This window comes from Corylus avellana, chromosome 2 (assembly GCF_965113065.1).
Source record: "Corylus avellana chromosome 2, dhCorAvel1.hap1.2, whole genome shotgun sequence".
Lineage (NCBI taxonomy): Eukaryota > Viridiplantae > Streptophyta > Magnoliopsida > Fagales > Betulaceae > Corylus > Corylus avellana.
The window spans coordinates 36,761,760-36,774,774 of NC_142491.1; the positions used below are offsets into that span (position 1 = coordinate 36,761,760).

The following is a 13,015-nucleotide window of genomic DNA, read 5'->3' on the forward strand; positions in this document are numbered from 1 at the left end:
AGGACAAATGAGCTATAAATCTTCAATTCCAGGATAATAGTTATCACTGTCTCCGGGAAAACCAGAATTCCCGAACCATTGCCATATAGGATTGAAGGTTGCTTCAGAAGATGCATCGGATTTCTTGTCATTATCATCGGGTTTTTTGTCTTCATCGGAACTGAAGCTATCATCGAAAGAAATGAGTAATGCTTTTAAAATTTCCTTCTTCTCTTTTTTCTTCGAAAATAATTTTTTCTTAGAAGAACTAGAAGAAGAAGTAGTAGGGGTAACGGCTTCTTTGGGAGGAGAAAGGAAAGCACTGGGGGTTATCAATTGGGCAAATTTGCCAATGGTTAATGGTTTAGAAGGAAAGGAGATTGGATTTTAGGTAACTGGGCTAATGCTTTGAAATTCTCAATCAAATGATCAGTTCGTGGGTAATTATCCCACCACTTAATATACCAATGGCGTTCCAATTTGTCATCAAGAATAACATATTGCCACTTGATGATCCAAGGAACCTTGAATTTTTGGGCAAAATGGAGAGCATGGGGAAATTTGCTCCCATATTCATCAGTATGATAAAGATTTTTGAATGATTTAAAAGCTTCAACAATTTTTAATGGGAGAATGTCAGAGATGAGGCCAAATTTCATCCACCAATCGGAGAACCAGAGGGGGAGAATGCCTCCAAATTCTTTATCAAAGCTTAAGAACCAGGAGTGATCAAATTTAGAATTTTGGAAAAGGAAAAATTTGTACCAAGCATTAATGTAATCATAATAGCAAAAAGGAATTGGGAAATCATCTAACTTCCTAAGATGTGAGGGATGTTCCCCCCAATCCTTTTCAAGAATGATCTTATCGAAATAAATGCTGTGATAAATGAGTTGTTGGGGGTCAGTCTTACTGAAAATGGGTTTAAAATGGACGGACTTTGTTTGGAGTAAGATATTGGTATAGTAAGAAAGGGTTTTCTGAGGATGCTCAGGGATCCAATGAAATTTTGGGGGAAAAAAGAAAGTAGCAATTTGAGCAGGAAATTTAATGTGGGATCTGTTTAATTCAATGTGAAACAAATATTCAGAATGAGGAAGAACATAAGCTGAGGATTTATTGTATTTAATGAAAGGAGCAGCAGTCTTTTGTGAAGCAACAACAAAATGGTCATAATCAGAAATAAGGGCACTGGAGTAAGTGGCCGGAGAGCCGGAATTGAAAGCGGAGAAACAATTGGCTAGTGCAATGGAAGAGGTGGTAGCTGGAGGGACAATGGGAGTCTCTGGCCTCAAGGCCAAAGGCTTGGATTCAATCTTCTCTTTGTCCTTTTTGCTTGCCATTCTGGCACTGCAAAAATTCACAAGTGAGAAAGTCTGGGAATGAATTATTGGAACCTTTAATGTATTCAATATCAAAATAAAAAACACTTAAAATAGCTTGCCATTGGGCACAAATTTGTTTTGATGCAATATTTTCAACATCTTTTTGCAGAATGTACTTGGCAGATTTACAATCAATGTGTAATAAAAACTTTTGATTTAGTAAATCAGGTTAAAATTTAGTGATGCATAAAACAACAGAAAGAATTTCTTTTTTAATAGTACTATAATTTATTTGAGCTTTATTCCAGGATCCAGAATGGAATCGAACAATTTGTTTTGGGGACCCTAGTGAAACAACTTATTTCAGAATACCTCCGAAACCAATTTCAGAAGCATCTGTTTCAACGATTTTGAAAAGCATTATTTGAAGGAATTCCTAGACAAGGTAAAGCCTTGACATGGGCTTTAATTTCTCTAACAAGAGAAGTATGAGTGTCAGTCCAAGGGGGAGGATTGCTTAACAGACGGTCGAATAAAGGTTTACAATGTTTTCTCAGATCTTTGTAAAAGTCTGCTATATAATTTAAAGAACCTAAGAATCTTTGGAGCTGATTTTTATCAATGATAATATCAGGGAATTTATCGGCAAATTGAATGGCTCTATCAATGGGTCTTATACGACCTTCAGAAATGTCAAAACCAAGGAATCTAATTTTAGTTTGGAAGAGCTTAATCTTTTTGGCAGAAACAACAAGTCCATTGTGTTTGACTGTTTCTAGAAACGAGTTCAAATGTTTCTAGTGTTCATCAATAGATTTAGAATAAATCAGAACATCGTCAATGTAAACGATAGTAAAGTGACTAAAGGGATTGAAAATATCATTCATGATATTTTGGAATTCACTAGGGGCATTCTTTAAACCAAAAGGCATAACGTTCCACTCATAATGTCCAAATGGGGTAGTAAAAGCAGTCTTATATCTATCTTTATCATCAATTTGGATTTGCCAAAATCTTGACTTCATATCGAACTTAGAGAAGACTATAGCCTCACTGATACGACTAACTAAATCTTTCCTATTTGGAATGGGATACCTGATCCATTCTAGTACATCATTAAGTGGTTTGTAATTGATAACAAGCCTAGGGGTTCCCCTTTGAATTTCAGCATTTTTCATAACATAAAAGGCAGCACAAGACCAAGGAGATTTACTCTTACGAATAATCCCTTTAACAAGTAGGTCGGCAATTTCTTTCTGGCAAAAATCTAAAGTTTCAGCATTCATTTGGATGGGCCTAGCTTTAGTGGGGATTTTCTTTTCAGAAATTTTTTTAATGTAAGGTAAAGAAGCAATGTGTTTTTTCCTATGCCAAAAAGCAGTAGGAAGATCAGAACAGACAAGATCAATGATACGGTTATTGAAAGAGACAATCTTGGATTGCAATAATTTATCTAAAAGTTGTTCAGCAATTTTTTTATATTTAACCTCTTGTTTTAAGAAGTTTAAGTGCTTAGTTTTGGCAGTGATAATGTTAAAATGACTAATATCAATCTCAAATTTGTTAGCAAAATAAAATTTTACCTCAACACCCATTTTAACAATTGAAACGCCAGTCTCATCAACAGAAAAAGGATAAAGCATGCAAATGAAAGGAAGACCAAGAATAACTTTTTCAGTCATATTTTTAACAAGAACAACAGGAGTATCAAAACAGATATCACCTTGGTAGACATGTATGCTATTTAATTCATATTTGATTTGCAAACGGCTTCCATTGGCAGAGTTTAGTCTTTTAGTGGATTTTTCAAAATATTTGCTGGGTACTATTCCTTCTTGAATGCAATTCAAATCAGCACCAGAATCAATCAAAGCAATGGTATTAAATGCATAATCACGATCAATGACAATATGAACTTTACAATACCACTTGGGTGGAACAATTTTGTTAATAAGACTGATAATCTTGATGTCATTGTTTATTTCATTGGAAATCACTTTATAGTTGGATTCCGCTTCATCAGAATGCTCAGATTGCTTATCATTTTCTTTATCAGAATTGTGATATTGAAAACAATTTTGGATTTTTAGTATTAACAATTGTTGTTTTAAATCATTATTATCAGTTTTAACAGTAAAAAGGTCATTTTTAAATCTGCAATTTCTTTCTTGATGTTACTAATCTCATGTTGAAAATCTGAGATAGTAATTTCTTTAGTTTTTTGTTTAAAAAATCGTTCTAAAGTTTCATCAAGTGATATTTTTGTATTGTTAGGTTTATTAGCATTTTTTATCATTGTATTCTTGAGTTTTTTAAGGTAGTCTTCTTTTAATTCAGGATTTTCAATTTTTGAAATTAAAGTGATTAGCAAATTTTCTTGCTCCTTAGTTTTTGAGAGAACGTTGCAAGTTTTGACAGTTTTGCAGCAGGAATTATTGCAACCAATTTTGAAATCATTATCAGAAAATTCACTGGCAGAATGGTAATCAGAATCACTTGAAGTAGTTAAAAATTCACAATCAGAAGAATCGAAAGAACTTATTGATTGTAAGATTCTAAAAAGATTTTCTTTTTCATTGTCATCAATTTTTAAAGCATTAATTTCTTTCTTTAAAATTTTAGGTGGTTCAGGGCATTTATCAGCAAAATGTCCTAATTTTCCACAATTAAAACATTTTCCTTTAGAAAAATATTTATCAAATTTTGAGTTACTCTTCTTGGGTTTATTAGTTGCTGGAAATTTTTTAATTGGTTTATTAAATCTTCTTTTCTTGTAATTATTGTAATATGGTGCAGGTCTTTTCTTGAAAACTTTATCAGGTTTCTTTCTATTTCTCCGGGATGGAGCCATAGGAGGTAACCCAAATTGTTCGCAGAAGTTACCCATTTCATATTTAGCTTTCTTTTTGTTCTTCAACTGTTATCTTATCATTTTTTGATCAATGCACATTTTTATGCCAAGTTTTTTAACAGTATAAAATAAATCACCATAAGTTAAATTTTCATATTCAATTAATCCAGTGTTAGAGTTAATGAGTTCATCTTTAACTTTGTGAGCAAATAATGAAGGCAATCCATCAATAAATTTTTCTTTCCAATAAGACTTTTGACTATCAGATCTAACCATAACACGGGAAAGAAAAACATCTTGATACCATCTATAATCAGACATAGTAGGACAACGAAGATTATTCAAGAAATCAGAAATACGAGAAGTGATGTTAGAAGGTGTTCCAATAAAATGCTTAATGATTGTGTAAATCAATGTGTTAACACTATCAGGTTCACCAGTGCCACGTTGCTCATCAAATATAGGTAAGCCATCTTCATCTTTTTTGACAGCTTTTCTAATTGTTTCTCTGGATTCTTCAGTGAGGTGTTTATCTCACCAACTTCGAAGAGTTCCAGAAAAGTCAGTAGAAAGCAAGTCAACAATTTCTGATTGGCTTAAATTGTGATTAGTAACATAAGCATTAGCAACCGTAGACATGTGATTCATTTTATTCAATATTTCTTGTTCAGACCAACCATCAATGTTCCATTCATAAAGTTTATTAGTAGAAACAGAAAACTGGGATTGAAAGAATCTTTCTTCAAATTGTAAATCAGAAGGAGTGGGTTTTGTGTACCAATTTTTTGTGAGATTAATGGGTTTGGCTTTATCAAAAATTCTTTGGAGTTTTTGTTCTGGATCAAAATTTTCTTCAATCATATTAATGTTGAAATCAGAAGGGTATTGAGAATATTTAGAATCATCTGAATCAGATGTCTCATTGATTTTTTGGACAACACAGGCTTGTCCAGAGCCAGATGCTTGACTAGTTTTCAAATCTTTCAACATTTTGTCAATTCTGTTGACATTTTTTTGGTTAGTAGTTTTTAAGCCAAGATTCTTCCTTTCTCTAGGAAGGGAAATGATAGGTTTTTCTATTCTACAACTAGAGGAAGTGGGGGATTCAATTTTGTCTTCAATTCGGTCTAACTGTTGGCCAATGACATGAAGGGATTGATTTATAAAATTGTTTTGTTCAATGATTTTCCTGGTTTCATTATGAATAGTGGCAGAATCAGGAGTTTTAAAAGGGGAGGCTTTAACAATTGTGTCAGTGCGATAAGTTTTGATCAATAAATTTTCAAGAGGTGGGTGAGAAGCTTTAACAGTGGTTTTATCTTCCTTAACAAAAGATTTTTTAACTACATTTAAAACATTATTGTTAGGGTAATGGTTTTGAAGAAAATCAAAAAACAGAATATGCTTTTGTGTTTAAATCATTTTTTCAGTCCAACGAATTTTGATAATGGATCTTTCTTTTTCAGAAAAAGTAGATCTATAGGAATGTCATAGTGCTTGGTTTTCTTTTCAAGAAAAATCTTTTTGTAAAGCAGGCCAGTCAATTTGGGAAAAGAAATCTTTAAGAGGAGCATGAAGGACATTTAATTGATGAGGAGGAGGAAGAGGAGCATTAAAATCTGAAGCGGATGGGAATAGGGATCCTCCATCATCATCAGCTTGAGTAGTGGGGGGAGTTCGCTTGGCAGTGTAAAAAGCAGAAGAAACTTGAGAATCATTAGAGACACCTTTTAATTTTAAATCAGGGTGAGCAAGAAATTTATCAATATCTTGGTCTCTTCGTCGGAGGCCTTCCGAAGTGGTTGAGCCAGCAAAAGAGTTTCTTCTTTCATTGATCATAAGAGGTCTTTCAATTCTGTTAGTAAGATTCAAATCAGAAAAACTAATTTGTACAGTTCCATCTAAATACTGCTGGATATAATCAAGATTACTGGTGTCATTTACTACTCTGGCAGGCTTAGATACATTTTCCAAGAGCCAATCGTTGGGAAGATTAATTTCATCCCATTGAATCATTCTCGGAGTTCGTATATTAGCATCCTGAGTAGAGCTTTGGATTAAAACAGTCGAGCCACCGGCATTCTTAATAATAGCCTGAGGATTTAGATTGGTTTTTAATAACTTATAGTAGATACGGTAGATGATAGCAAGAGGTCTACTACCTTCTTCCATATCATAACCAGAAGTTAACACATTTAAAGTTGGTGCTTTAAGAATGTGAATGTCATTTAAAGCAAGAGTCAAGTTAGGGAATGTGTCGAAATGAACGGGACCATTAAATAAAGAAGATTGTATCATGCCAAGGATACTAGTCTGAAAACTGACAAACTGAGCATCACGAAGACATAATAAAATAGAAGCATTGATACCTAATCTAGTTAAAGGTTTAACAGCAACTTGAACAGAACCAACATGCAAGAATTTATATTTTTTAGCAAGAGAATCATTGACAAATTTTTTATTAAACAATTGAAATTTTTCATTGTTACCAGAAATGGCAAATGTTTGTTCAACAGTTTTAACAGAGTATTCAACTTTAAAGGTGGATTTTATCCAAGAAGTAGTGTAAACTTCATCCGGAGAAAGTTTAGGAATATTCCATTTATCAAAACTAAAAGAATTATCATCTTCAACAGAAATTTGTTCAGAATTAACAACGTCTGGTGGTAAAGAAGACCTAGAGCTAACGGAAGAACTGGATCTCCACATCTTCAAAAGCTAAAATCTAAAACTTTCTTCTAATCATAGGCTCTTTTCAAAGAACTCATAACACATACCCTTGGCTAAAACTAACCCTTCACCATGCCCTAAGATGCCAAACCCAAGCTTAAGACTGGACTAAAAGGTTAACCGAGGTTACCTAACGGGGTGGTTGGTTTATAACTGAGAAAGGAGATATGAATCAAAGAAATTAAGATCAGAGCAAATGAAAAACACGGATCACCAACGGAATGGTTCTGATACCAAAGGGGGAGATATGAATCAACGGAATGGCTCTTATATATATATATATATATTGAAAATATTTCAACATAGATTTTTTTTATTTTCTAACGCTTAAATATAAATGCAATTTTAAGATTTTAATAATTATGAGATTTATAAATATTAATTATGTGTTACTTAATTTATATATATATACACACACGAGCTTATATGAGCTTGCTCACAAGCGTAACCGAGTCGAACCGAGTTTGCTTCATTTAATATTCGAGTCAGGATTTGTATTCACGAAGCGTTTCATTTAATAATCGAGTCGAGCACGAGCTGAGCTTATACGAGCCGATCCCGAGCTTGCTAGTGAGCAAGCCGACTTGCTCACTTAACACCCCTAACTAGGCCTTTATATCATGAGAATATGAGGTGAATAAGCTCAGCCCTTGCCCACTCTGTGATTAGAAGAATTGAAATAGAATATTGACCTCTTATCTCCAATGAATGCAAAATTAATGCTGATTTATAGGATTTGTTTCCAGTTCATCATATTAGAGCATGGGGTGTGTCATGTGTGGATGGACGTTAACAAATTGGCCCCATGAGAGGACACCCACTGATTTAGACAATCAGAAAGAAAAAGGAATTCATCATTCACATTATGTAGGAATGCTTTATTAATATATATAGCTTGAAACGACATCAGTCATGTTTATTTATGTGTCTTCACCGGAAGAAGCAGTACATAAGTACAACGAGCCCACAATCACTATTTACTAGTGATTGACACTTATTATCCACACCAAATTATACAGAGACAAAATCAAAAGCCACAACATTAAGCAGTAGAAAAAAAGAGACCGATTGGAGATGAGCATTAATTCAGAAGAAATGCTGCTAATTAAGCATAGGCATCGGGGTTTTGGAGGAGGTAGCCTTCCACAACTTTGTACATACCAAGCACCTTTCCCTTGCCAGCCTTGATTTCCTCTTCCTTGATTACTAAGTCATCCTTTGTATGGTACTTGGTTGTCATCTTATTTTTACTCCCACCTTCTGTTGTTGCCTCAAATTGAACCTCATGAACAATCAGTTCAAGCAGGGCCGGCTCAACGTATTTTGGGGCTTTAGGCAAAACTTTAAAATTAGGCTTAAATTTTATTTTATTTTTAAGTAATTTTTTTTTTTTTTTAAGTAACAAATATATATATATAACATTTTCATTATCTTCTAATTCTTTTTGATGAGTTTCTTGTTCATTTATGAGTTTTTCACCAAAATTATCCTCAATATTTTGTTTATTGCTAATAACAAATTTATTTAGAGCTCCTCTTTGAGATTCAATCAATTTGTCTACTTTTATCTTCTTTTTTTTTTTTTTTTTTTTTTTTTTAAGTTTTTCATATCCAGATGCATATTTTCTAATAGACTTGTTTAATTAAAAATACTAACAAATTAAACAAACACGATTTATCAAAAAAAAATTATGACAAAAATAAAACAATAAAACCCGATTTGGCAAAGGAATTATGAAGCAGTTCTTGGAGATAGGACAAGAGACTCCGTCACTCGGAGTCGGAGAGGAAGAGAAAATGATGAGATAGGCAGACAAGAAAAACTCAGAAAAAAGCAAGCAAAGAGGAGAGGTAAAGTGGCAAATATAGAGACTCTGATATTTAAAATGCCCATGGTAGGCTTACTAGGCTGACAGCAGTTTATATTTTTGGCTCTTGGCTTTCCCTAGATGGCTAAATAATAAATAGAAAATAAAAGGTAATATTTTATTTCTAACAAATATATTATCTCATCAAAAACAAAAAATTTCTAGAAAAAGGCTAAGAGGATGACTGCATGATGTAGGTGTGTACTGTAGCGTCAAGCGTGTACTGTAGCGTTAGGCGTGTAGAGCTCTAGGGAATTGGCATGTAATGATGTAAGGCTTTAATGCTTTGTCCTTTTTTAATTTATTTTTTGAATTATTTTTAAAATTTATAGTGGGCTTATTAATTGAGGTCTTATTAAATTGAGGCCTTAAATTTTAATAAAAAAAAAAAAAAATTTAGTCCCTATTAAAAAAAATTTGGGCCTTCAATTTTTTTTTTGGTCCAAAATATATATATATATTCAAATTTTTTTTAACTCAAAAAATTTTTTTTTGGGCCTTATAAAATTGGGGGCCTAGGCCCTCGGGCTAACTCACCTAGGGCATGAGCCGGCCCTGAGTTCAAGCTTGTCAGCCAAGGCATCACCTTCGATCACGGTGTACTTATAGGAATAAGTCTTTTCATTCAGCTCATCAATTCGGTTCTTGACGGTACTAAATTGGCTACCTTCGGCGAAAGTGATTTGCCTGATGCTTTCAGCCCCTCCATCGCCTTGAATGATTTCAATGCTCTTAACAGTCTGTGGGAGGAGTTTTGGGATGAGGATGTGAGCATCAATGACCAAGGCTTTGAACAATCTGGCTGGTGGGATAGTGGAGGTGTATTCGTCTGTGTATGTGATTACACCCATGATATCCTTTCTTGAGGATTAATGAAACTAGCTAGGCACTAATTTTGAAGGAGATGGCTTGGAATCTAGAATTTCTTTTCTTCAACTTGGGCTGTGAAAATAGAAGGAATTAAGTGGTTTTTATAGGTTGTTGTTCCTTAATTAGCTTGTTTCCATTTGGTTCTCAGGGCTGTCTTGTTGTGCATTTGATTAATAACAATTTGAAGAGGGCGTCATTCTCGAGGTTAACTTTCCTAATGATCAGAGTTTTGGATATGTTAATGCACAAATGCAAAGTACAAGTATGGATCTCAATGACGTGTTTAAACTGTCTTTTGATTTCAGAAGAGGTTTCCATCTCCACTATCACTCTAAGATCAATTATATATATATCCATTTTATGAGTTTCCGCCTATTAGAAGAACATAAAAACAATCATATAATTACCATCTGGAAGAACAACAATCTTAATAATATAAAAATGAGAAAACTGGCAGAGGATTTGTCATGTTGTGTTTTGTTTAATTATTCGGATGGATTGTCAATTGTCTCCATCTTGTTTTGAAAATCTTAAGAAATCAATTTGGACATCATGTTAAGTTCTAAAGTATATCCGTCAATCTTATGTTAAGGAATGGATTAGCTTGTCTATTATATTCTCTCACCATCTCCCTTGACCCTGACCTCTTTAATTAACATAGCAGGGTCGTATTGTGGCAAATCCAATATCGTCAAACCATTCGAAGGATCCTTAACATTTTGCAAAGGATCCTCATAAGCATGTTCGTCCTCTTCGACATGAGGGTGGCTTTCATCCCTCAAGATCTAACGCTTTGTCTTAACGAGTGACTCTTTATCAGATTCGATTGTTAATAAGGAAACATTAAGCATATTTGCATGTTATTAGTATATCAGTCTACTAAATAACATTACTTAATTATTAATATTTGCATGTTCAATCAAAGTTTTATAGCATAAAAGTTTTTATTTTGGGATACATATATGTTGACCCCTTGAACTAACATTCATTTTTTACTTAGCCATACGAACTGACAAGTGTGACACTTATATACACTAAACTACAATTTTGTTATAATTAAGCTCTATCGTTAAAGTCTAGTCATTTGTTTCGATGGAAAAGCACATGACCACTTTTTTGTTAGCTTTCCTTCAATACACCAAAGTAATTAATAAAAAATGAAATTAAAAAAAAAAAAAAAAAAAATTGTAAAACCCAAATGGCGGTCGACGACTGCAAGTCACCCTCATGGCAGCTAGGGGGTGGCCGGGGGGGCATTTCAACTTTGTTTATTTATTTATTTAAGTCCTTTTTTATTGATTAATGATTATAAAGTGTAAATTTAGTTTTTGGAGGGGCAAAATGAGAGTAGTTTCGGAAGACTTTAGTTAAATTTGACTTTTACATCCAAGCTGATGGCCAACTCTAACGAAGTGGCTTAATCACAACAAAATGGTAGCTTGATATATCTAATTGTCGCACTTACTAGTTCATGGGACTATATGAAAAATAACTGTTAGCTCAGAAAGCCAAAATATATTATCCATTTTATTTTATAAATTAACCGACGTGGGCGTCAGCATATCTGGTGCCACAAAGCAAAGACATTGAACCTCAATAAACTTTGAGGAACACGAGATATATATAATAGTGTCTCAACAAGGAAGCATCAAGCATAGGCCTCAGGATTGGCCAAGAGGAAGGCTTCCACGGCTCTGTAAACAGCCATGCCCTTTTCCTTGCTTGCCTTGATTTCCTCTTCATTGATCTGGACCCCTGGTTTAGGATGGTACTTGCTAAGATTTGTACATTTGGCTCCCCCATCAGGAGAGGACTCAAACTTAATCTCATAAGAAATTGATTCAAACTTGTCCAGCAAATCATCACCCTCAATCAGTGTGTAACTGTATGTCAATTTCTCTTCCTCTACTGCATCAATCCTATGCTTCAAGTGCTTGATGTGGGTACCTGCATAGAGAGGGAGACACAATTACAAACACTTTGCTAAATCCATTTTGGAATAGAATAATGTCATTTACTAGACTGTTATACAACTTGATAATATGACAGCGCAAATTAGCCATTCGATTAGTAGTTGCAAAAAAAAGAAGAAGAAAAGAGTATTAATTTTATTTGGTAGATTGTTATTTTCACTATAACGTCATTTCAATTGTATGGCAATATTGTAGTGAAAATGAATATAACGTGCAACTAGCCTTCAGCGATAGTGATCTTCTTGATGGTTCCAGGCCCTCCATCGCCCTCAACCGTCTCGATACTCTTAATGGCCTGAGGCAGGAGCTTGGGAAGGAGGTTGTCAGCATCAAGGATCAAGGCCTTGAACAGCTTTGGTGCTGGGATGGGGCTAGTGAACTCATCACTTAGAGTGTGAACACCCATGATCGAATATATTCAGAATTTAGAAATGGTAGAAAATGGAGGACTGATTGGAATGGTGCACAACAGAGGTGATATTTATAGATCGAGAAGATGCTACTTTGTTCAAGTTTTGCTACATCTAAATAAGGTAGTTGGATAATATTTTTGGTAGCTCGATCTGTCGGTAGAAGTAGAAGGTTCTAATGCCATGTGCCCCCACTAAAAACCATCACTTTCTTATCAAGAACATCCTCCATTTTGTCTCCTCAAATAATTACCTACCTGCATTTTCTGTGGCACATTAGGATTTTAGATCTTGTCCCTTTCATGGTTTTTATTTTTTTTAGCGTAAAGTTGACTTAACCCCCTCAAACTACCATCCCAATAATAATCTACCCCCCAAACTATCAATTTGGACAATTTACCCTAAAAACTACCAAAACAATAACAATATACCCCCAAATGCAAACAAAATGAAGAAATTACCCCTATAGAATTTTCAATAAGACAAAAATACCCTTAAAAATTTGAAAAAAAAAAAAAATTAAATTTTAGTATTTTGTTTTTATTTTAGTAATGGTAATTTCGTCATTTTGTTAAAATTTGAGGTACATTGTCATTGTTTTGGTAGTTTTGGGGGTAAATTGTCGCAATTAATAGTTTGCAGGGTAGATTGTCATTGGGATTGTAGTTTGAAGGAGTTAAGTGGACTTTACCACCTTTTATATATATATATATATATATATATATATATATATATTTTATTGTTTGCTTATATGGGCAACATTTCGGGACAAGCATAGAAAATGGTTCGATCTAAACGATCTATTGCCCACCCAAAAAGCCTTGTTTAGCTTGCATATCGATCGAATTTCATTACATTTTTAGGTGGGTGGGTGCAACTTACAAGTTTCTGTAACAGAAGAGAGAGAATCAAGAAGCTTATAGTAATGAGACCAACTCCATTCTTAAATAGCCGGATAAATGTGGTAACAGTCATAAGTCAATTAAACAGACACGTTCTAGTAAGACTTG

General features: G+C 33.9%; 2 protein-coding genes across 2 annotated transcripts; both read right to left on the minus strand.

Moving 5' to 3' along the window:
• Nucleotides 1-7,990: 7,990 nt before the first annotated feature.
• On the minus strand, nt 7,991-9,603 carry LOC132183745 (major allergen Pru ar 1-like). Its single transcript, XM_059600581.2, has 2 exons — nt 9,320-9,603; nt 7,991-8,189 (listed from the first exon to the last, which is right to left on the minus strand). The coding sequence occupies exons 1-2, from the start codon at nt 9,601-9,603 to the stop codon at nt 7,991-7,993; spliced, it is 483 nt and encodes a 160-aa protein (XP_059456564.1).
• Nucleotides 9,604-11,125: 1,522 nt separating this feature from the next.
• LOC132176151 (major allergen Pru ar 1) lies at nt 11,126-12,055 on the minus strand. The gene is made up of 2 exons (XM_059588281.2): nt 11,818-12,055; nt 11,126-11,569 (listed from the first exon to the last, which is right to left on the minus strand). Exons 1-2 carry the CDS (start codon nt 11,999-12,001, stop codon nt 11,271-11,273), a joined length of 483 nt encoding a protein of 160 aa, XP_059444264.1. The 5' UTR covers nt 12,002-12,055; the 3' UTR covers nt 11,126-11,270.
• Between the last annotated feature and the right edge of the window lie 960 nt (nt 12,056-13,015).

What these genes read in the sequence shown, in the direction of transcription:
- LOC132183745 (XM_059600581.2), bottom strand. Translation starts at nt 9,603, where the DNA reads ATGGGTGTAATCACATACACAGACGAATACACCTCCACTATCCCACCA. An exon ending in GGTGATGCCTTGGCTGACAA is followed by an intron (nt 8,190 to 9,319) that starts GCTTGAACTCAG and finishes TGAGCCGGCCCT; the next exon opens with GCTTGAACTGATTGTTCATG.
- LOC132176151 (XM_059588281.2), bottom strand. Translation starts at nt 12,001, where the DNA reads ATGGGTGTTCACACTCTAAGTGATGAGTTCACTAGCCCCATCCCAGCA. An exon ending in GAAGATCACTATCGCTGAAG is followed by an intron (nt 11,570 to 11,817) that starts GCTAGTTGCACG and finishes CTCTCTATGCAG; the next exon opens with GTACCCACATCAAGCACTTG.